A 23,619-nucleotide genomic window follows, 5' to 3' on the forward strand; every position below is an offset into this window, starting at 1 on the left:
ATAAATTCATTAGCCAAGAACATTTTTGTATGCAGGTGAACTATGCAATTATGTTACTGGAAGATGGAAATAAGCACAGGCAGGCTGAGGGACAGCAGGGCTTTTCCTGGTTTGTAGCACTCAGTTACAACCACACACAGGGTACAAGCCACTGCAAGAGACAGGCTACGAGCCTGGACTCAAAACTGACACACCTCAACAGAACAACTGGTTTTGGTGGCTAAATCAAAGCTGAAGCTCTGACGGATTTAAAAAACATGGGCAAAATCCTGGTGGTGCTTACTGCAATAATAGATCTTTAATTCCCTGCAGCCAGGACAAGATTGTCTGGCTTCAAGATAACTACCCGGTCAAAAATGCACAGATAATATAATTAGCATTAAGAACAGTATGAGAACTGTCTTTTGTATTTTGGTTTATATTTAATCTAACCATAGCCCCACAAATCTGTGCTGAAACATTTATTACTTCTCTCCAGCCAAGAGACTGGACTTCTCTTCCCTTTTCTCACCTCATTCTGTAAAGTCCTTTAAACCACAGCTCTCAGGATTACAGGAGCAGCTGGCACCTGTAACAGGACTGGAATTTAATCACTAATTAGGCACAGATAAGCTCACATGAATCTTTAAACAAAGAGAGACTCAAAGGGAAGTTTACAGCACATATCCCCTAGTGCAAAACAGCACCAACAAAGCCATAAAGGAACTTTAATGAAAAGAAAATTAATACTACAACAGTTACTCATTGACACAGTTTTATGAGACAACAGAAGAAGCAGGTAAGACAAAACAAAAACATAAGATACTTGGACATTTTGGTTAAATGATTGTTAAAATCTGTTACTGAAATTAGCTGTGCAAATACATAAATAGATTAAAATAAATTAGTTTTCAGGCACAGATTCTATCCAAACACATAGTTCTCACCATCAGGCAGTTAAAGTTTACATCTGCTGACGAAAACTATGATAATAACCCATTAAGCTCTTAATTCCTGGCCCTCAGAACAAGTCAGGAACTTTCTGTCAGTGCACAGGAGTGTATCATACAGAATATAAAAAATATATATATGTAAATAAAGTGTGTCACAAACCCATTGCAATCTGCAGACATTAGAGAAGGAGCAGATTACTTCCAAATTATACAAGGACAATTTTATCCTAAGTTTTCCTTTACAATGAAGTGTAAAGTAGCAATGTGAAAGAATCTTTAGTTGACTGCCAAGGCAGCACCAAGGTCCTGTAAGGTGAGGCAAGGGGTGACAGAAGAGAGCACTGACATTTTACAGGCTCTTAAAAGACCCAATCTAACCTCAGCTGGAGTGGCAAATTCTGTATTTCAAGGCCTCATTTATGGGATCAGATCCCACTGCACCACTCCAGATCATACCTCTACCCCAGTCCCACACTTGCAACCATACCTTTGCAATTTTTCAGTCTGGCCCACTGAGAGCAAAAACATTTAGAATTTACATGGATATCAACAATTTACTGTGAAGCCTAAAATGGCAAAGCACTGGCCCAGTTCTCAGACAGCAATTAATCCCATTTCAGGATGATGGACACACAGAAAAATGCAAGCATGGCTTCAGAGCTTCCAGTCAAAAGACCACGATATTCCATTGAAAGCCTTATGTGAAGTCCCAACAGGCTCTGGATCAGGCCCTTATAACCCTCCAGAAAATGGTAACACCACCCTTTCAACCTGAGAGTCACATGTCCAAGCATGACTGGAAATCCAATTCAGTGCTCACTCTACAGACCAGACCTCCTGCATCTGCACTCTCCTGTAGAGCACTTTTTCAGCTTCTCCATTTTCCAGCAGAACAATGCAGTTTGCAGGGCAGTACAATGGCATTTAAATTTGTACCCAAGAATTAACCTATAGAAACAGTACAGTAATTATGCATGCACTGTTAATTACTTATATGCTTCCTGTTAACAAAATCTGAACATGCACACAATGTTTAAATCTTAAATCTCTTCAGAGTAATGTTCTGGATAGCTCTCTCATATTCCCTTTCTTTTTTCTAAAAGAGAATTGCATCTCAGTGTCCATCATCTTTCCTGAACTCAGATCTAAAGCTCTCCTCTGTCCTCAAAGATCCAGAGAGCAGATCTTAGAAGGTCAGCCCCATGTCAGACTTCCAAGTTGTCCCAAAAAAGGGGTACATGCCCTCCATAGTTCCTGTCTTCTGCGTACAGTCCAGACACAGAATAAATGGAGCAAGCCGCAGTTGTTTTGTTTACCCAAAGCACAGGGCAACCAAGCCATAAATTAGCTCAGGAAGAAATTAATTTTTTCTCCTGAAAATCATACAGTAATGTTGTTTTCCAAAGTTTTACTCCTCATTATTATAAAATTAATTTTACATTTTCTCAGCCACTATCGCAACATTATCAGAGTCCGCACATTTTCTCCCTTCATTTCAGCATGCAAAGTAGCAAACTCTTTTAACTCTTTTAAATGGCTTATTGAAAAGACTTCTCCATTCCCAAAACCCTTGTGATGCTACTGTCCATTTCCTACTGCAGAGTGCACAGTAAGCTCAGAGCTGAACAGGACCAGGTGCCTTTTCAAATTCCTTTTGGAAGCTGGCTGATCACAGAACTTGACCTCGATGTTGCCATCACTGAATGCCTCCCTCCTGCCTTCATCCGAATCCAGGGGATCTCTCTGAGATGCACTTGGCTTTTGCCTCCTCATGGTAATTCCTGAGTTCCCAAGTTGCCTGTTTGGGGATGTGCTGTCTTTCACAATGCAGAAGCAGAGGGCAGACAGAAAATTTTTCTTGAAGTTCTCATTCATGAAAGCGTACACAATAGGGTTGCAAATAGAATTGAAGAACCCTATGATCTGGACAATTGCAAAGATCATTTTGATTGTCACATCATCATACTTCTCCTCAAAATTACCTGGAGAGGAGAAAAGAAATATGCTGTAAGCACAGAATATCATAAATGCTTATTACTTTGCCTATTTCTATCCAGTTTGGCATTAAATGCTTTTGTTTAAAATCAATAAAAACCCATGCTGGAAGTTCTTAACATTAACAGTTGAGTTTCACCAACAAGATAAAATCAAGATCTATCACACAGTCCTGCTTTGTATGTAGGTAGCAACAGAATCAATTGTAAGAGAAAATTTCTGAGGCAAAAAAGCTGGCTGAACTATTGATTTATCTGCTACAATCTTATTTGTGATAGGAGACAAAGAAACAGCTCCTGCCTTTACAACTACTGAAATTTCCTCTTGTTCCTGCACACAGGCTGCTCCAGTGTCTATGGAGGAGGTGGGAAAAGAACAGTGGAAGACCCCAGAGAGTACAGAAAAGAGCAAAAAAGCCAACAAAACAAGCACTGAGGGCATTTCCAAGCCAGTTTTCAGTAAAGAGCACTGAAAAACTCCAGCTGGATTCACTGGGTATCATCACTGTGATGGCCAGTATTTATATTTTCAATACACCTAGCTAAATAAAAGGGATGTTTCATTTTCAGTTGAACTCAAAACAGTTAAGTTAAATTAAATATAATTAAAAACTTCTAGAGATTTTTATGCTCAGAAATAACTTTTACCTGCCAGCCAAATACTTTTGACCTTTCAGCAAATGAGGGCAGCAAAACAGACACGGTAGGAAAAAGAATCTACGCAGAGATGCTCACCGCTCTAATAGTCCTGTTTTCCTTAAGTCTTTCTTATAAGCAGGACATCAACCTTTGCTAGCAGAAGGTATTCTAGACCTGAATGCTGTAGCATCATTAGCTTTTCACAACCTGAAGTTCCATTACCAAAAATCCCCCCCAAAAAACCCATAGACTTTATTCTATGAGATATGGCAGGTACTCACTGTATTCCATCATCATGTGAATCACATGGAAAGGGGCCCAACAGACTGCAAAGAGAAACACCACTGTCACCATCATAACAATTGCTCGCTTCTTCTTCCTGAAATTGCACCAAGAATTCCACACTGAATCACTGGGAACTGGCTGGCAGTTACATATCTCTCTTCAAGTTACATCTGTGACTGTGTTCTGATGGCTGCAGATGCAAATAAAACCCTCAAGGAATGCATCATATAAATCTAGGACTTTATTGCTCTTTTTTGGGACAGCAGAGGACTTTGCAGCATGACATTAGCATGTCTTGCAAGGCATTTTCAACTCTATTCAAGAGAAATAAAAAAATCAGGAAAAAAGCTTTCTAGAGGTCAAAGTTCCAAGTGCATTTTGCTTACAAACCTTGATATTTTAGACATTTCGCTCCCATGAATGGTTTGAAGAACTGAAGCGTCTCCCACTCGTTTCTTAATCCAGAGTTCATAGCCAATTTTAGTGTACAATAAAAGCATCAGCATCAGTGGAAGAAGGAAGAGTATAACAAGAATGAAGGTTGTGTAGATCTTCTGATAAATGGGACTGGCCCATTCTTCCAAGCAACAAACATGCACTTTTTCATATAGAAAGTCATATTTAACCTGTAACAAATGCAAAGAAGATGAGTCACTGAGGCATTTATCCCAAGTGAAAAACCCAAGCACATTCAGATACTCATTTCTCTTCATGGAACAACGAAAATTCAACAGATTTTTCAAGGAGACAAAATTCCTTCAAGCACTTTTCCACATCAAGTGCTGGGTTTGATCTGAATTGACAAAGAGAGGCCGGGAGATGCTCTGATTTGCCCTTCAAAGGAGACCTTGGCTACACATCTTGTAAGTAAAGATGGATGTAGAGAAACCTTACACGTTAGCCACCTTAAAAAAAAAGAAAATTATTAACATTCAGACTCACAAGCAGCAGATTCTGCCAAGCCTCCTGTTTAACCTCCACACAAGTGTGGAAACTCATCAAATATAATGAGCAGCTAATTAATTTTAAACTAAGCACAGTTCTCCCAGATCTTGGGGAGCACTATGTCATCCTGAAACACCAATCTAAGTCCTCTATTGCTGTGTGCCAGTGCACCTATAAACCAGAATAAAGCCACAGTGGAAGTCACAGATGTAATTGCTGTTCTTTGACATAATTAGGGAGAGTCGGCATGACTAGTCCTTGTTGGTATTCTTTCTTTCAGTGCATATAAATTCTAATCCTAAGCCTTTCACAGGCTGGCACACAGAACCAAAGGTCCACCTCCCTTATCACCCTCTAATTTCACAGGAGTTGATTCAATTTCACCTGAAGGTACAAGAAGATCCAGCAAGGACTGAGTTTAATAGGCAAATCCCCATTTAACCTAACCTACCTCAAGCCGTTGCACGTACCACATGGGCGACCCAACGATAAGAGCCAGCAACCAGACTACGCCTGTAAAAAAATACTTTTTTTAATAATTTGTCCAACAAGCATGATTTGGTATGAACAGTTCAACAGCTTTGAAAAGTCAGGCAAGGCAGAAAATTGTAGCAAAGAACAAAGTTTTCTATGAGGTATATATCAGTCAACATTCACATCAATAACAACATGCTCTTTTGACATCAGCTTTCTGTCTCTCAAATTACCCCCATTTATTGATATTCCACAGGAAAAGCCACTTAATCTGCATAAGGAGCATGAAGTAAATCTCTTCGTGTAACAATGGGAGGACCATTTCCCTTTGACATTGCTTAAGCAGCACTTGTACATTTTAAACCTTTCTTGAAAAAAGAAAAAAGAATGGCTGCTAAAGGTTTATCTTTGTTAAGTACATTTTTGACTTCAGATGCTAAATCCCTTGTTAGACTTTTGGCTAGTAAATACTTTACTTGTAGGCACTATCCTTGAGCTATTTTATAAAGGTCAATTAACTCTGAATCACTGGTCATATCAGCGCCTTCTCTTCTGCCATGCCACCTACACCGAAGATCATTTCTCACACACAGTTACTGGAGACGCTTAAAACCTTACCAAGCATTGTGAAAGCTCTTTTATTGGTGTACTGCCACTTCATTTTTAGGGGATGCACAATTCCCTGGTGTCTTTCCACAGCAATGCAGGTCATTGTAAGAATCTCAGTTACAATAGCAGTGGACTGAACAAACGGCACCATCTTGCAAGCGAAGGCACCTGCAATAATCACAAAGTAAGGCATACAACAGCTATTAACACTGGACTCCACTACTAAAAATAACAGACCAAGATTCTTAGATTTATTGTAACATCTGAACTGCTAAGTCACCTATTTAAGCCATTTGTCAAATGCAGCTCTCTCTCCACAGCCATTGTACACATGGGCAAAGGCAGGATTTCTAAGGACATATTCACTTGATCTGTTATCAGTCTGACACTCACTCCTATTTCACTTCTGTCCAAGTCTTCCATCATCTGTTTTCAAACATGTCAAGTTACAGAGACATTTATTATTTTTTCAGAGACATCTCTTATTTTTTCATTTTGGCAGCTTACTCTCTGGTTGATGAAGGTCTGAGTGGTACCTGTTTAAAAGTTTCCCTTTTCTGTTGTTGCTATCACATTCCTTAAGCTCTTTTAGGTATCACTCTATTTGTACACTTTGGCATTTAATGCATCATCCTGTCAAGTGAGATGTATAGAGGAGGAGGCATAAGAGGAAAAATTCAACCTCTCCATCATCCTTCTCCAAATCTCCCCCTCTGCTGATTATCAAATTATGTTAGTGCCCCTGTCCAAATCAAATGCAATTTCCTGCCTGCAATTTCTAAGTAATACAGATTCCTATTGTGTTTATGCAACTTCAAGTTTTGTTGCTGTAACAGCTTTCCAAAGTCCACATTCAATTCTTAACATTTCTCATTCTCCATTATCCATTCTCCAGCCCTAGCCATCTTAGAAAGAGGTATAAATTACTCTGTAAAAAAATCTTACCTTAATGCCCTTCCCAATCTTCTTCTCATTTACCCATTTTCTGACCTGAGATAATTTTCTCTGTTCATATTTCCACAGTTCCCTCACACTCTTACAGTTCAGTATCAGCTACTCATTTCAGCAACAGACAGGGTTATTTTTCTTACTAGACCATTATTTTTACCTTACTCAGATATAATCCATCAATTCAAAACAGCCTAAGAACCATCTGATCCAATTTTCAGTTAAGCTTTAAGATGCTGCAGACACCTTAAGCAGAAACAGCACAGAAAAGAGACAGAAAACAAACTCTGAAAACTTAATCCTACCTTCCATGAAGGGAACAAGGAACAGAGAAACTTCTACTTGCTAGGCCAAGCTAAAAGCCACTCCAGCTTACAAGATGCAACTGGTTTGCTACTGGTTTTACCAATTCTAGTTGCCAAAACATCCCTTTTTCTGTGCCTCCACAAAGGGAAGGAGAGGACAAGCAGCAAGGGGGGGAAATCAAGCACCTTTCAAGCACATATTCAACACCAGCAACAGGGTAGATGTGCACAGAGATCTGGCTTAAACCAGAATAAAACCACACCATGAAGCCCAGTTTCAAGCTCCTTGAATGAAATCTTAGTGTGGCCAGTAGGAACTGCGTGGCTGAGCTGGCCTGCAAGCCTGTTTTTCACCTGGTATGTATTTTTCCAGGGCATCAGGAAGAGCAAGGCAAGACATCCTCATATCCCTGTATCAACTGCAGTTTATAAAATAAAATTCCCCCTGCTTCCTCCTTGACTTCAGTAATGCATCAAGGAAACACCTCATCAAACACAGCCAATATTTTAGTAACTCAGATCTCATCAGTTTCTGGCTACACCCAGTATAGAAAGTGCTGTACATACAAGACCCACTCCATCAAATTCACATCCTTCACCCAGTGGGATTAAACTTCTGTTGGGAGATAAAACCAAAAGCAAGCCCAAATCCTACCTACTCTGCACTTGGCAAACAGTGAATGCGACCAAAGAGTTGGTTTAATTTTTTGCTTCACTAAGTTAGAAGGCACTCCTGCTACAAATAACAAACAGAAAAGCAAAACTTGCTAATGAAATGTTTAAGCTCCTGTTTAAAATGAGGAAATGAGTTCAAGGCTGTATGCTGCCACTGGGGGAAAATGGAAAACAAGCAAACAAAAAACAAAACTTATAAAAACAACCCAAACTTTCACCACAGGCTATTTCTGACAGTTTGAAAAAGGCCAAACTTAATTTAAGTCCACTTGAACTATACTTGCCTTACAAAGATTTATTTTCCTGTAATGCAGTACTCTACTGAAGCCCCCGCATTCAGGGATGCAAAGGAAGTATCACTGTTACTCAAAGAACAAAATGAGAAAAGACTTTCACCATCAGTCTGGTGGAATTTCCAGCTGCCACCCAATTATTCAAAGAACAAAGAGAATTCCCAAAACTATATATTCCACATTTGGGAGAGAAGTCCCATTTGTTTTTTTATAGATGTCTTCTCATTTTCTCCCAAGTAACCACACTGTCAAGGAGCAGAGACTACCACTCACTACGCCTTTAGATCAGCTCCCAGGAGAAAAGGCTCCAAAAACCCTCTACTTCAACTTTTTGAAGACAGACAAACAAACAAAAAGTAAGCACTTACGCTATATGAAAGTAGCTAAAAATAAAAGTCTACATAATGCCTGCAGGTTGAGCCTACTGAGCTGGACAAGGAGTGACATCAGCACTTCCAAGAAATGGGAAGCGAAAGGATATTTTCCATTAGACACAGCAGGCTGGAACAGAAACACCTTCTCTGAGGCACACACTTTGTGGATTTGAAGGCCACAACAAAACAGCCACAAGGTTTTTTTTCACAAGCAACGAACACAATGACATTTTCAAATGAATAGTAGGCAAAAGCTACTCACAAAGCATCTGTGTACCAAAAGTAAAAACAGAATAAAATTCAGCTTCCCTGAAGATTTTGATCCCACCACTTAGAGAGTCTCTTGAGCATCAGTGTTATAAACAACAACACAGTAACACTTCAGGGCTCTTGTGCTTGCCCTGAATTGTCACTCACTACACAAATGCTTCCCACTTTCTGAAATCAGAGACCCTCAAGTGACTTCAAATTCAAACCTCCACCAACATTGAGAGACTGCTGGCAAGGAAGTCAACTCTCCTTCACAAAAGTATTTAAAACAGATTTGCTTGGGTGAAAAAGGGAAAGAAATAAACTGTTGAGAATGTCAGGGCCAACTGAAGACTTCAATGGAATCAATGGCCAATTTCAATGGAATTCTGACATCAACACACCTGAGATCCAGCTCCCCCATCCGTGTTTGAATGGGATTTAATCCTGAGATACAAGGAGTCTTTGTACTTAGCAGAATAGTGAAGAACGTTTTTCACATCAAGCCTCTTCTTAGTTTTATTTTATTTATTTTGTGGGGTTTTTTTAGTTTTTAGTTGTTTGGGTTTTTTTTATAAAATACAGCAGCCATTCCCAACTGCTTAGATAATTACTAAGGACTTTCTCCAGATCTTTCAATGCTTTAAATTATATAACTTATGTTTTCAAACTACAAACATTAACAGGCCTTTACCCATGGAAAATTAAATCTACTGTTAAAACAAGGAGATTATTTCAGAATAATACATGAACCTTTCACTTAATATTTAATCCATTTGTGTAGAACAAACTTGACCTGCAGCAAGAAGAAATTGATACAACCCCATTCTTATGTGTCTGTTGGTTGAAAGTTCCTTATGGTAAAACTGAGAAAAAAGTGCCAACATTTTACTATAAGGAAGACATGGTAAGTTTTGAGGAAAAAATACTAATTATGCTACTACATTGTAGAAAATACAGTGAAATTAAAATGAGACTGAGACAGGCAAAGAACCAGCTGTGTCAAACACATACATTAAAACCATTTCAAGCGAATTTTCACATTTGTGTTCAGGCTCAGAGTAACAGATAATTTTAAAGGAATATACTTGCTTAAACCTTTGTTATAATCCAGCTGGTAAAAATGTGGCTGTTTGGAACGTGGTTTGGTGATTATATGACTAACAAACAAACACTAAGAACATAAGTCCTCTTTAGTGAGGTTCAGTCAAGGTTATTGAAATCTCACTCCATAGGTTTTCCAGTGCTGGGTTAAAGCCTAAAGTGCTGGGATCACCTCAAAATCACTGGAATTGTGGTAATTTCTGCACTGGTGGCAGTACAGGAAAGTGTTGACTCTTCTGAATAGTTTAAATAATGATAACACTTTAATTAATATCTTAGTTATGTACCAGAATGTTTAAACTTCCACAGTGTTAGGCTTTCAGAGAATACTTCCAACAGACTGGCAGTCAAGACAGCTCTGCAGCATCTAATACTGACCACTTCCAACTGGGAAAGAAAATCATTTGCAGCAGAACACTGGGAGTGAAAATAACTAATTGCTTCTCTTTTTCAAGGGGCTGAAAGTATTCCTTATTCACTGCTTGCTAAAAACTGCATAGATTATTCAAGCAATGATTAGTTTTCCCAATAATAACATATTCAGAGACTGCAACTATAACTTGCATTCCCTTAAGCAATGTTTTATTCCTTTTATCGGACATTGTGCCTGGAACTGTGATTTAGTCATTTCAAATATCACTTTTTCATCAGGGTAACAAAAGTAAAAGCCTGAAACGATTCTCTGATAAAAGTAAAATTGCTCCTTCCTCTGATAAAATGCTGTTGATCAAGCCCTTGCACTGGAATTTCTATCACAGCTGGTAATGAGCTCTCTCCACCTCACTTGAAGCAAGCAAGTTGATTCTCCTCACATTTTGTAACTTGGAGCAGTACACATCACTCATCATCACACAGATGATACCCCTAAGGGTGTTGCATACCCGGGCAATGCATCGCTTTACATCAGCTCTCGGTATAGATGCAAGATTCACCTCTCATCCCTCAGCAAGGAATGTTTGTGTTCTCACACACCTAAGTTCTAAAAGGTAACAACACACTGCTTGACACAATGCAGTTGGTAACAGCACCTTAAAGACTCAGCTGGGTAGAAGGTTTGATTTTTCACCAAGCCTTTAGAGAAGAGGAAGCTGTCACATCGAGAGGCAGCATACAGAAGACCCACCCCTCTCCTGAGTGGCAGCTGGAGGCCAGACAAGATACACGAGGGCACTTCAGTATTCAGGAGTGTGTCAGATGACTCACTGCTCTCAAAGTGACAGGTAAAAGTCACCCTCTGACACCTGTCATGAGAATACCCATTCCAACTGATAAGATGCAAAATTCACAAAAATGTAGCATGGTGCTGGCTGTGTTGTAAGCTCAAGTGGTGCCCTTATCTTTCTCCAGAACTGTTACATTACACAACATTAAATTAATCCTCTCGTCACCCCAGGCAGCTCTGTAAAGACAACACTCTGCTAACTAAGCAGTGTCAGGAAACAAAGCAACTGTTGTAATATTTGACTCAGAGATAAAAGCCCAAATTTATCTTCAATAGTGCTGTCATCAGTATGACAGGACCACTGCTGCTGCCTCACACCTAGGACTATATGAGAGCAAGTCCTCAACTGCTTCAACTTGCACCAAGACACGCTATTGCTGTATGCATCTATTTACTGCCACTTGAGCTCCCATTTCACCCTTCTTATCAATAAATATGATCCCAGAGATCATTTATGACAAAGCAACAATCTTCATTTTCTTCTGCATTACAGAGAGGTGAGCGTGCTGGGTTTTCATTCCAAGCTCCCCTAGAAATCACAGCCATTTCAGCTGCAAAGTTTAAATTTGGAATTAAATCATATACTGTCACTATTACACTCACACAGCTACACAGATTCTTAAAGAGATCAGAGAATCAGAAGCAGGACCAATTCAAACCTAATTTTTAGTCAATATGGTGCTGCTTCCAGTTGCTACCCATATATAATTAAAGGGTCTATGTTAATGCTGCTCCATCATCAGGCAAAGTGAGGCACACTGAGATTTTTAACTGCAGGTGAAGTTAAGAGTGTATTATAATAAAAATAATATATGAAATACCACAGAAGAAGTCACAGCTTCAGTTACTCAAACTGTGGCTGTTCTTTTGTTTGCATTACAGTGTCTGCAGCTCCCTCTTCCCCTCTCCCATTCTTCTGTGGGTTTCTGAAGGGAAGAAACACAAACACACCTATACGAAATGTGTATAAAGACCCAGTTCTAAATTAAAGCCAAATACAAAACATACACATCTCAGTTTACACCGCCTAATACAGATGCTTGTTTTAGTGATGCAAGTAAATCAAGATATGAAGTGACTAAAGGCTCAGAATCCCAAATAAATTTCTAGCATCAAGTGTCTCAGGATGCGCCACTTTGTCCACCAAGGATATATCACAAGTCAAATCACCTTTTTTATAACAGAGTTGAATCTTGCACTACTCAGTGATGTTGCATTACAGTGGGTGAGAACAAGATTTTTTTCAGACTCCAAAATGAAAGCCTAAAGGCAAATTAAACCAGTTAAGCCAGAAAGGAAAAGACTCCTCCAGGACTGGCAGGCTGTGATTTGCAGCACAACTGTAACCACCACTCACGCTTCACCATGTAACCATCAGGAACCAGATACCCTTGGGATACCATCACGTATTTGTTTTCCTCAATTTTACTTCACACCCCCTATCCCCCAGAGTAAAGGGTTAACACCCAGCAATGATACTATGTCCTCCCAACACTGTGTCAGTTCAAGGTAATGATCTCACCAGATCAGAAGACCTGCGGATTCACTTGTACCAAAAATGCTCTAGCGCAGCAAAGAGGGCAGGCAAAAAATACAGTAATCCCCAGAGAACAGTGTACTTTAGCTACCCAAATACTGAATACCTGAGATTTGTTTTAACTCTGCAAGACCTTTTAACATTCACTACCTCTAGATTTTTATCAGGCACCCTCAGTAACAGAGTGTAAATAAAGACACACATTTTCCCCACACTGTTCCACATGCCCATGCCCTATCTCCTGTAATTCACCCCACATGGAGGCTTCAGTTGATTCTAATCAGGTGTTTGGTCAAGCTGACAGATCAGAGCCTTCCTTAGGAGAAAGAAGAATTACAAAGGTTATCTTCGGCAAAACAGCTCATAAGAAAACAGCACAGTTGTCCTTACTATCAGTAGTCCCAAGAGCTTTGGATTCATCACTTCTCACTGAAGTTTCTGTAATAAAGCCCATTTCTCACAAGTGCGCCAAGTCTCCTCTGACCTGTCAATTCCCACCCAGCAATCTTGTCTGGAAGAAGTTCTGGAATTCATGTTCTGACAATAACCTTCACTGTCTCCAAACAACAGAAACAAACAGCCTTGGAAACTGAAACATAAATGTGTCACTTCATCAACATCTTTCCTGATCATTCTGAAATATTCTGAAAAATATTTCAATTTGTGGTTGTACAAGGTGTTGTCTGCTACTTGCCACAAAACCATGCCTTTTATTTTTCCACTTATAGTTGTCAAGCACTGTTTTAAGAACAAAAAAAAGGAAGATAAATACCATATGCAGTTCTACTGCACCTGTTTCTGCTTACTCTTTACTAGCTGGAAATGGGATGCATAGAAAAGGGGTGAGGCGGAAATTCCTTCTTTCTATGCATCAAGGAAGCTTTGCCAAAAGGTTGTTCACATCAACAGGAATACAGCATAGCCCCCAAGAAAACAAGAACTTAAAAAAAAATTAAAAAGATGTGTTATTTCAGCATAAATTCTAAATATTCTCTCAGTCACCTGTTCCTCTACAGATATTATTTTCCTCACAAAAGGTTAATGAGGTCTGTCTCCGAGCAGACAGCTGTCGGAGGAACTTAAGCTGTATAAAGACTGATATCTCATTTGCCAGACATATTCCATTAACTAGAGAGAAAAGAAAACAAAAACAAAAAAAAAAAAAAAAAAAAAAAAAAAAGGAAAAAGTAGTACTGCAAGGCTTCCTGGCCAGCTCCACACAACGAACCGCTTCCCACACGCACACAGCAACTTTTAAGGAATACAAGCCGGAAAGCGCACTGGGTTATTTTAAGAGAACCTGAGGGAGGGATGGAGAGGGCATCCCTCGCAGGGGACGGGAAGGGTTAGGTTCCCTCACTGAGGGCAGGAAGGCTCCCTCAGAGACGGGGGAAACGGAGGTCTCGGCGGCGGCGCTGCCCCTCATCGTCCTGCCCGCTGCCCCCCGCTGCAGCCCGGCCCGACCCCGGCACCCACCGCCGAGCCAGTTGGAGGAGATGTTCTGCAGCATGGTAAAGGGCACGCAGAAGAAGGCGATGAGGAGGTCGCTGAGCGCCAGGGAACAGATGAAGATGTTGGTGACGGTCCTCATGGCTTTGCTGCGGGTCACCACGTAGAGCACCAGACAGTTGCCGAAGAGCGCCAGGACGAAGATGAGAACGCAGATGAGGACGAAGGCCACCTTGGTGTGCCCCGGCAGCTCCGGGATGTACACCAGAGGCTGCAGCCCGTAGAGAGCAATGAACTGCTCCCGCGTCACGTTGTTGTCCCGCAGGAGCTGCGCGAACTGCTCCGGGGTGATGTTCAGGGACTGCATGGCGCCCGCTCGGGGACCGACACCCGCCCCCCGTCACACTCCCCTCAACCTCCTCAGCGCCGCCACCCGCGCCCCGCCATGGCCGGACCACTGTGCCTCCGGGTCGGACCCCGCGGTGCGGCGGCGGAGAAGAGAGCGCGTAGAGCCCGGAGCAGCCCGCGGGCGAAGGCGGAGAAGAGAGCGCGTAGAGCCGGGAGCAGCCCGGAGGTGAAGGCGGAGAAGAGAGCGCGTAGAGCCGGGAGCAGCCCGCGGGTGAAGGCGGAGAAGAGAGCGCGTAGAGCCGGGAGCAGCCCGGAGGTGAAGGCGGAGAGGAGAGCGCGTAGAGCCGGGAGCAGCCCGCCGTGCGGCCACGGAGGGCGGCAGCCAATCAGCGCCGGGCGCGCGCCCGCTCCCCCCACCCGAGAGCGGCGGAGCGGGATGGGCGCGAGGCGGCTCCTGTGTGGAAGGGGCGCGCGGGGACTCCCCTCAGACCTCCCCTCCCCCCCCCCGCCGCCTCACAGCGCCGCTGCTCCCTCACAACCCCTCACAACCCCTCACAGCTCTGGGAACCCCGCTCACAACCCCTCACAGCTCTGGGAACCCCGCTCACAACCCCTCACAACTCTGGGAACCCCGCTCACAACCCCTCACAGCTCTGGGAACCCCGCTCACAACCCCTCACAGCTCTGGGAACGCTCCTCACAGCGCGCTACTCTCTCACAGCCCCTCACAGCTCTGGGAACCCCTCAGAGCTGCCCCTCACAGCTCTGGGACCCTCCCTTCCCTCACAGCTCCAGGACATCCTCACAGGTTCCTCTCACCGATCCTCACACAGCTGTCCCCTCACCGTGCTGGGCCCCCCAACCTCCCACTGCACTGGGACCCCCTCATAGCTGCCCCTCCCATCGCTGCCCTCCCTCACAGCATTGCACATCACTCACTGGTGATGCTCAGGCTCGAAATGCCCAAGGTGGGTGCTGAAACTCCCAAACCAACCTCTCCTCACGTTGGGATCAGGCTGAGAGGGAAAAGAAAGAGATGACAGTGTGGGGAACACGGCCTCCTGCGTGAGGGGAGGCTCATGCCACCCACAGCAGGGCAGACTGCCGCTAGTTCATGCCCAGCCCAAACCAGACAGCACAGGGATTTTATCTGCCTTTCCTGCCCCCTTGGTGCCAATGCCACTAGAGGCCCTCCCCAAAGCTCGAACAGAAAAATAGTTTTCTGAACTTCACTGAGAGGACCAGAGACTCCTGAAGTCCCCTTTCCCAGCAGTACAACCACTCTTGCCAGAGGAAATGTGACCGAATTCCATCCCCTACAACCTGGCTGGCGAGGCTACTGAGGTAAGGTCATGGAGGCTACTGAGGTGCACTACTTTTGCACCGTCTGCAAAAACAATGCCTCTGCAGTTTAAATATGAATAATAATGACAGTTAAGGTCTAACAGATGGACCAAGTTGAAAATATGCATTGATTTATTTTCCAGCCTAACATAAATTGCCCAGTACGGCTTACTCACTAGCACAGGTAATATTCCCTTTGTATCATATACAATGTATACATTGATACTATAAAACAACTTGCTTTAATCAGTTCCACAAGAAATTACCAAAATATATCCAGAGAAGGCAATAACAATACGGAAGCCTGTTCTGGCAACACTTCCCACTCCCACAGAGATAGATGTTCCATAGGGAAACCACATCACCAGGAAGAATGCTGCAAAATTAGATTTTGTGTAGAACAAATGCTCCATGCCCTGGGTACGTCACTTTACCTGTACAAGGGAACTCTAGAAAAGAGTGAAGAAAAGTCTAGCAAAAGATGTCTTTTTATAGAGTTTCTGGCTTGCCAAGGAAAATTGGAGAAGGAAGAGTTCACCACCAATTCCTTTTCAGCAGAATAAATATGCTCAACAAGACCAAAGATATCTTGTGTCATCTTTGAAAAAGAAAAAAGAAAAACAACTTGTGTTAAGTGGAAATCAGTGGGGAGAAGTTCCAATGCCTGCACTAACTTGTGCTGCTTCTGTCCTCCAAGTGTTGACAACCCTCTCTTAAGGTGCAGGTCCATGGCAAAGACTGTGCTTATTATCCCATGGTGAGAGGAGGTGTCACTTTTCTTTGGCGCAGCATTGCTGTGCGTTTCTCACTTGAGACCAATGTCATCAGGCTCCCTCTCTGACAGGCTATCTAAGCCTTGTTCTGGAAGGCAAATACTCATCAGACTGACTTAGATGCTGACAGCCCTTTCACATTCCCTTAGGCCTGCCTTGTTGGCTAGAGAACTCAGTCTTTTATCCCCATCATGATCCTGCTGAGCTTGTGCTCCGTATCACTCAGACAGATTTCTTTGGAAGTCAGTTTTCCCAGCACCTTCCCTTGAACTATCCATTAACTACAGCAGGTACAGCCTGAAGCCACCTTCATGTCCTCTGTTCACACATCCTTTCCTGTACCTCTGTTTCTTTTCCTTCTTCCCCCTCCACTTTGTGCTGGTAACAGAAGCCTCATTTAGGAGCTCTTCTATTAGAAACAGGCCAGATGTGTTTCAGCAGATTTCATTCCTATCATAGATAAAGTGCCAATGCAGGAGGCCATTCTGTCATCGTGGACTGCTGTGTTGCATTGCTCGCTGTAAAATGCATCCAAGTGTATCAGGAACAAATAAATGGGAATAAGCCCTCACCTAAATACTGCAGATATAATCTGAGTTTATGGTTAGCATGGACATTTGTTTTTTCATATATCTTCATTTTATTACTATGATTGCTCATTACAAGTAATCAAAGAGCATTAAAAATGAACAACATCTGAGTGGTTATTCCACAGAATATAAACAAATTTTGAAGCTGTAGGCATTTGAATGGTGCCATTGCATCTAGTGCAGATTTAGCTGGGTTTTTTACATGCAAAGAAAAGCAGATCATTTTAAAAACAACTTTTCTTGTTAATACTTACCTACATGGAGAAGACAAATATAGGACTTACAGAAACTTTCATTTTTCTTTGAGCATTATCCATCCTTTTAGCTGAAACAATAAGAGCAGAGACATCATATAGATTGTAGGGCAAATCATTAGTAACTGTATTTCTCAGCTCCTTGACTTGGATGAAATTGTATTTGGAGTTAAAAGGGTTGAGTTAGAAAAGGTGACCTCATCTCAAACCTGTTGAAATTACTGAAATGACTTCTCTGCTTCCCTGGGCTACAAAATAATTGGCAGGTAGTGAAAAGTGTTTACTCCTCAGCGCAGCACCTTCTGTTCTGCCTTTATCCTGCACCCCACTGCTCCAGCTCCTGCTGCTTCCTGCAGCCACAAAGCAGAGCTGTGTGGAGCTGCCCTGACTCTTCCCACACAGTGAAATCACCAGCCAGGTAAACTTTTGCTTTGGCTAGAACTGGAAAGAGAAGCTGAGCAAGTATTCTTAACCAAAAAAGGTATGAAACTGCTTTGTCAAACAAAAGGAGTTTTTTTTCCTTGATTGACATTCCTAATTCAAAGATTTGAGCAACTTCCCTGCTGCCTTGCTCACCAAAATATGTACACACCCACCCACCTTGTTTTGTCCTGCATGACTGCTTTCAGATTTTGATGATGGTTTTTCCCAATTCTCATCAGCAACCTCCAAAATGCACTCCTGGTACCACTGAAGTCTTTGGAGTTCCAATATTTGCATCAAACTGACATGGCTCATGCCCTCATATAATCTTTGCAATAACAAACTCATCTCTGCTCTAAGTTTTGAGAACCTATAGCGTGCTGTTAAAAAAACAAAAAAACCAACAAACCTATTAGTAGCCTGTACATAATAATAATAAATTACAAGGCACCATTCTGCTCCTTTGACAATTAATTATTAAACTGATGCATTTACAAAAATAAAGCAGGGTTTATAAAAGCCCAAAATCATCTAGTAAATAATTGAGTACATGGAAACAATGCATTTCTCATTATTCTTAACTGAAAAATAATTAAGCCTCCTACTAATTAAGTGGCTAGAAATATTTTACTTCTGTGTCTAGAATCCCAGTGGAAAAAACTCGCAACTTGAACACAGATGAAAAATTGTGTAATTCTCCTTTGGCTTCTGAAGGATTGTATATTCTTTGATCACAAACAGACAGGCTGATAAGCACAGAAAGTTGTGAAATGTGTGTTGTACCAGACTGCACTCCTGTCAAAACCACTCATTGCTTCGTGCCACCATATGCTCATTTGTTTTTTGCCTACATGATTTATCTGCATGACACTTCCTCCTCATTCAAAAGAGACAGTGGATTTTCTGCAGGCTGAGAGATCCTGTTAGTCAGTGAGCAACCTTTTCTCTCACAGAGAGGAAAGAAGCTGTACTCGCACTCCTTTTCCCTTCTAACTGCACACAAACAGATCCACGTCTGGCTGCTGTGAAAAAAGGGACGACAACAAAGAATGTGCCTTCATAGTTTTGCATAAGTTTTGACGACTGAGCATGAAGTTTGTAGAAACTGTGAACAGCAGGCATTTGGAACACTGAAAAAGCACATACTTGCTGTATAATCCTAAACCAGAAATTTTAAAACACTTTTTTTCCCCCTTCTAAATCTCTACTCATGCGATCTTCTACTAGTTCAGGCAAAAGAGATGGCAAAACTAACAATGAATCTCTTTCCTCCTCCTCTTTCATTCCCTGGAAATACTTTGCAAGAGACAATTCAAATCCATGTCACCAACTTTTAAACAGCCACTGCAATTAATGACTAGTTAACCTTCCTGGCCTTGGATCCTTTGGTAGATACATTGGGGATGAACTCCCCTCTAATCCAGATCAGTACCACAGCTTTTAGGATGAATCTTTAAAGCAATGGAACAGCTTACCATCATCATTAGGTAATTTTAGATTAGGTCAGAAGTGGAGTGATTCTTAAAACAGCCTCTGAGATAAATTTAGATAAAGCATTTGCTGTTGTTGAGAATATATGTTTGGAGAGAGCACTGAGCCTAAAGCTTCAACTTTAGATTTACATGCTTTAATACACTTAGCCAAACCATAAATTATCTTGGAAAAGGGAAAACTCGACACTAATTGGACTAGAATTTTACTTGGTATCTAAGGATACAGCTCAAAGTTGGTCTTATCAGTGTATACTTAATTTTGGCTATTGTCTCATCGTCATGCATGCTTTACTTTCCATCACTTGTGGAGACAGGCAGCTTCCACTAAACAATATTTATGAAGGGAAGCGTAAATCCCTAAAAGCAGAGTAGCACCCAGCTGCAAAATACGTTGGAGTGGCTGAACAAGAAATAAATTTTGTTAACTTAGCACATTGGCTTAACTCCAAATGTTTTGTCTCCCACTGCGTGGCTGTGCTGATAAACACTGCTGGCTGCTAATCTTTATTCTTGTGAAGCCTCGTGTCTCTGCACCTTTAGATTTAGGGATCCCCACGGAGCTTTATTACCCAGCCTCTCCTATCAGTGATATTAATGCACAGTGTGTGCATGGTGGGGCGGAGAACACAAACCTTACAGCCCCATAGAGCTTGCTGGTCATAATTGATACAGCAATTCAATTACAAAGAACTGCTTGTGTAAACTGGTCTTTGTTTAAGCTTGGGAAGCCCAACCTCAACAGGCTGCAGGTACTCCAACAGTTCCCTGTGGGACCCTGCCATTGTGACAGCTGTGAAGAATTAACACAGAGACTAACTTGACGTTCTAGAGAAAAAGTAGCCACCCAGCCCAGTGCAGGCTCTTACTCACCCAGCCCAAGACTTTGTTGCTCAGGCTGTTCTGATGTTATTTGATTTACAGTTTCTATCCCAAATTGTACAGCTGGCATTGGTTGATTGAGCAAGAGCCTTTTAAAACCACCTAGAGAAATTGTTCCCTTCCCTCCAAAGAAGCACATTTCTCATAGTTCCTGGTGCATGTGACACTTACCTCCACTTGCTCTTAGCTCACCTTCTGATAAACTTTCCTTGGGCTCCTTCCTTGAGTTTTCTTTCTACTGGAAATACTTTTCTTAACAAAGTCTGTGCTGGACTAGGATTTATTTTTCAGACACTGACTCCTCCAGCCATTTGTCATGCCAACAATGTTTAGTGAAATTGTGGAATCAAAAATAAGCTGCAGCAAGCATAATGCTCAAGGGAAATAATTTAATGTACTTGCTTTTTCTATTTTTCTTCCTTTTCTCCCCTATTCCCTTTCCTCATGCAAATGAAGTAAAAAAAAATTAAATAAAACAGTCAACAGTTTCACAACTTAAAAAAAAAATAACATATACAAAATATTTAACTTGTGAGGGTTTGTGGTTTTTTTGAAGAGTGAGTTTAATTTTTAAAAAAATAGCCAGTGATGATGTGCAAGTAGCATTTGATATACATGTATACATGCCAAAATACTAAGCCATATATTGATTAGGTTTTCAAGTACCTTCCTTGTGCTGACCAGAAGTTCATCCATCCTCAATTCACTAAATTTTTCCATTTCTATAGACAATTCCAATTGGTATTCTCTTTTATCCACATACACAGAAAACCAGCAATTTTTTGACACCAGTTAACAACTGCCACAGTTTGCCTAGATATGAAATTAAATTTCCTCATCTTCTGATTTAATACCAAGTCTAAACCCTGGCCCAGTCCCATTTGTTAGGAATAGTCACAGATCCCACAGGAAGCAGTGTTCTCCCTGGCCAACCACAAATCTTTTTCTGTTCCCAGAGCACCAGGAGACAATGGTAACAGCACCAAATATCCTCACTCCTTGTGGCCCTTATGTAATTTTAACTTCTTTCAATGACTTCCAGATGACATGTACCCAAAAATCTGTTCTAAACCTCCTGTTAATCTCATTTGCACTTACTGAGAAAGGTTTGCAAAAGCAACTCTTTTCTTTCATCTAAAATCTTTCAGCTGAAAATATATTTGAAAGTCTGAATACCCTTTGCTTGTTCTGTCACTTTAAGTAAGTATTTTTGTAGTATTTTTTAAGACTTCGGTTGACTGTCACATGAAACCTTACCTAATTGTAAAAGGCCAATTACCTGGCACAGCTTTTAGCTGTTAGGATGCTATTTATCTTGCACCAGATTAATTCTCCATCTAAGAGCAGACACAGTGATTTCCACATTTTCATTCAAGAAATACAAAATGTAACAGTAATTTCATTTTCTGCTAGTCCAATTCTCATTTTCTTCCTCTCTATTGATGCTAGTACCCAGCTTTGTCATTTGCAAAATGCAGTGTTAAATGTCTGTACTGCAGTGACCTGGATCTTTTGCTTCTCAGGTAAAAGACTTTCTTATCACAAAAAAACTGATTCAGTTCTAGGTGTCAAAAGTGAGAGATCCTTTGGATCTGAGCCTCCACAGGGACGTGAAGAATATGGTGCTAGAGGGATTGAAAAGGGATTTTGGAAAAAAAAAAAGCACTTATGAGAAATGTTACTAGCATTTTAAATTTAAGTTACAGTTGTGATTTGGTGTATTCTTATTAAAATACTATGGTATGAAGATTATCATGCTGTAATGCTGTCAATAATTTTAAATGTTTCTATTTAAAATCATTAATTTCATATTGTCAAGTAGAGATTTAAGCTATTTTCACCTATAACTGTGTGACAGAATTTCAGTCTCTCATTTTCACATACCAAAAACACCTCGGGGAAGGTTCTTTTGTAGTGAATATAATACTGCAGTTCTGTATTTCAGGTACTCAGTAATATAATTGACCCTAAATTATTTCTGAAGAAGAAATCCCTGTTAGAAAATATACTTTAAAAGGTGAAATGAGCTCATTAAACTTCTGCAGGCAAGATAGCAGAATCCTACCTTCTGGCCAAGTCAAGACTTTATTATTCACCAAAAATCTTTTGAAATGCTCACCAAGAGAGCTCGAGATATGCAGCAGAGTTCACCGCTGGCAATTTCATGGCAACGATCCATATTTTGCTTCAGGATAGTGGATTTCATGCTTTATAGCTGCTGCATCTCCAAGAATGGCTTTTGCTTTCTGGAAAGGTACTGCTAAGTAGTCCATGTGTATTCTGAAATTTTACAAGCTTTAAAGGCCTCATATTCCACACTGTGGAGCAAAACAATTGACTGACTCCATTTTTACCCTTGTCTTACATAAACACTTAAAAATCACAACCCCTGTTGGACCAAATGCAAGCAGTAGCAGGTAAACAGAAGATGCCATGTTCACTTCCATGTCATGATTTTTTCTATGTTATATTAGTATTTGCAACCCTTCAGAAGTCCTTTTACAACTTACAATAGATTTATAAAGGAAAAATAACCACTTCAAATGCAAGAGAGTGCTGCTGAGAAATTACTTGGGGGAAAAAATCTGACGAACAGAATAAGAAACCTTGGAAATACAGACTGCAACAGAAACAGCTAGGGAAGATCAACATAAAAGCATTAATAAAATTTGGTAGTATTGTTTGGCCTCATAATTCCCTTCCACAAAAGAGCTTTCAGAGTAGAGTGAATGAAGACAGCGCACAGGGAGATAAAATATTTCTTATCCTTTTTGATGAAATCAGAATTAGACTCTCAGGCTTGTTTTCATGTAAGAGTCTTCCTACTGTGATTAATCTGCACTTTCTCTGACAAGGTAATTAAAACCTCTTCTATGAAAGATTTTCAAAAACCATCTGATGGCTTAACAAGTACTAGCCCCAGTGAAAGGCACCACCACTTAGGAAACTAGCAGGAAGTGGCTACTCCTACTCTTTTGATCTGGGAGTTTGCTACTTTGCCATGATTTGAGAGCAGCTGAATTTGTTTCTCTAAACTCCAGAGGGTTTCATTACACCCAAGAACATTCTATCCCCCTCACGTTTGGTCTGATTGGCAGCACTTTCCTAATTAAAAGATAATCACAGTATTTCAGAAAGGATTAAAACAAAATCAGTTCTTGAAATGAACACCCTGTGCACCACTCTACTTCGAACAATCCACATGGTATTCAAGGATAAATCCCAGGCCCAGCAATATGGGGCTCATGTGAGTGCTAATGAGGCTCTTTGGCTGTAAGCTGGGTATCATTTCAGCATTCTTTAGTACTGTTGTGACTGGTGACCTTCCTGTGATGCTATTGCACCATGGTTTAGTTAGATGTGATTAATTTCATATAGCCTATGTTATTCTAAATTAGATCAGCTTGCTCTGAATGAACAATTCCTTTCTTTCAATTAGAATATTAAAACATTCTTCTTCCTTTCTAATATTTTGCATAAC

General features: G+C 41.1%; 1 protein-coding gene across 2 annotated transcripts; it reads right to left on the bottom strand.

Moving 5' to 3' along the window:
* Positions 1–722: 722 nt before the first annotated feature.
* Positions 723–14,724, bottom strand: QRFPR (pyroglutamylated RFamide peptide receptor). Of its 2 annotated transcripts, none has more exons than XM_058838774.1 (6): positions 14,062–14,724; positions 5,888–6,046; positions 5,247–5,308; positions 4,241–4,476; positions 3,847–3,944; positions 723–2,914 (listed from the first exon to the last, which is right to left on the bottom strand). In XM_058838774.1, exons 1-6 carry the CDS (start codon positions 14,399–14,401, stop codon positions 2,511–2,513), a joined length of 1,299 nt encoding a protein of 432 aa, XP_058694757.1. In that variant the 5' UTR covers positions 14,402–14,724; the 3' UTR covers positions 723–2,510. The 2 variants fall into 2 exon arrangements, with proteins under 2 accessions (XP_058694757.1, XP_058694758.1); XM_058838775.1 differs by having other exon boundaries at positions 2,775–2,914; positions 3,847–3,891.
* Between the last annotated feature and the right edge of the window lie 8,895 nt (positions 14,725–23,619).

This window comes from Poecile atricapillus, chromosome 4 (assembly GCF_030490865.1).
Source record: "Poecile atricapillus isolate bPoeAtr1 chromosome 4, bPoeAtr1.hap1, whole genome shotgun sequence".
NCBI classification, from domain to species: domain Eukaryota; kingdom Metazoa; phylum Chordata; class Aves; order Passeriformes; family Paridae; genus Poecile; species Poecile atricapillus.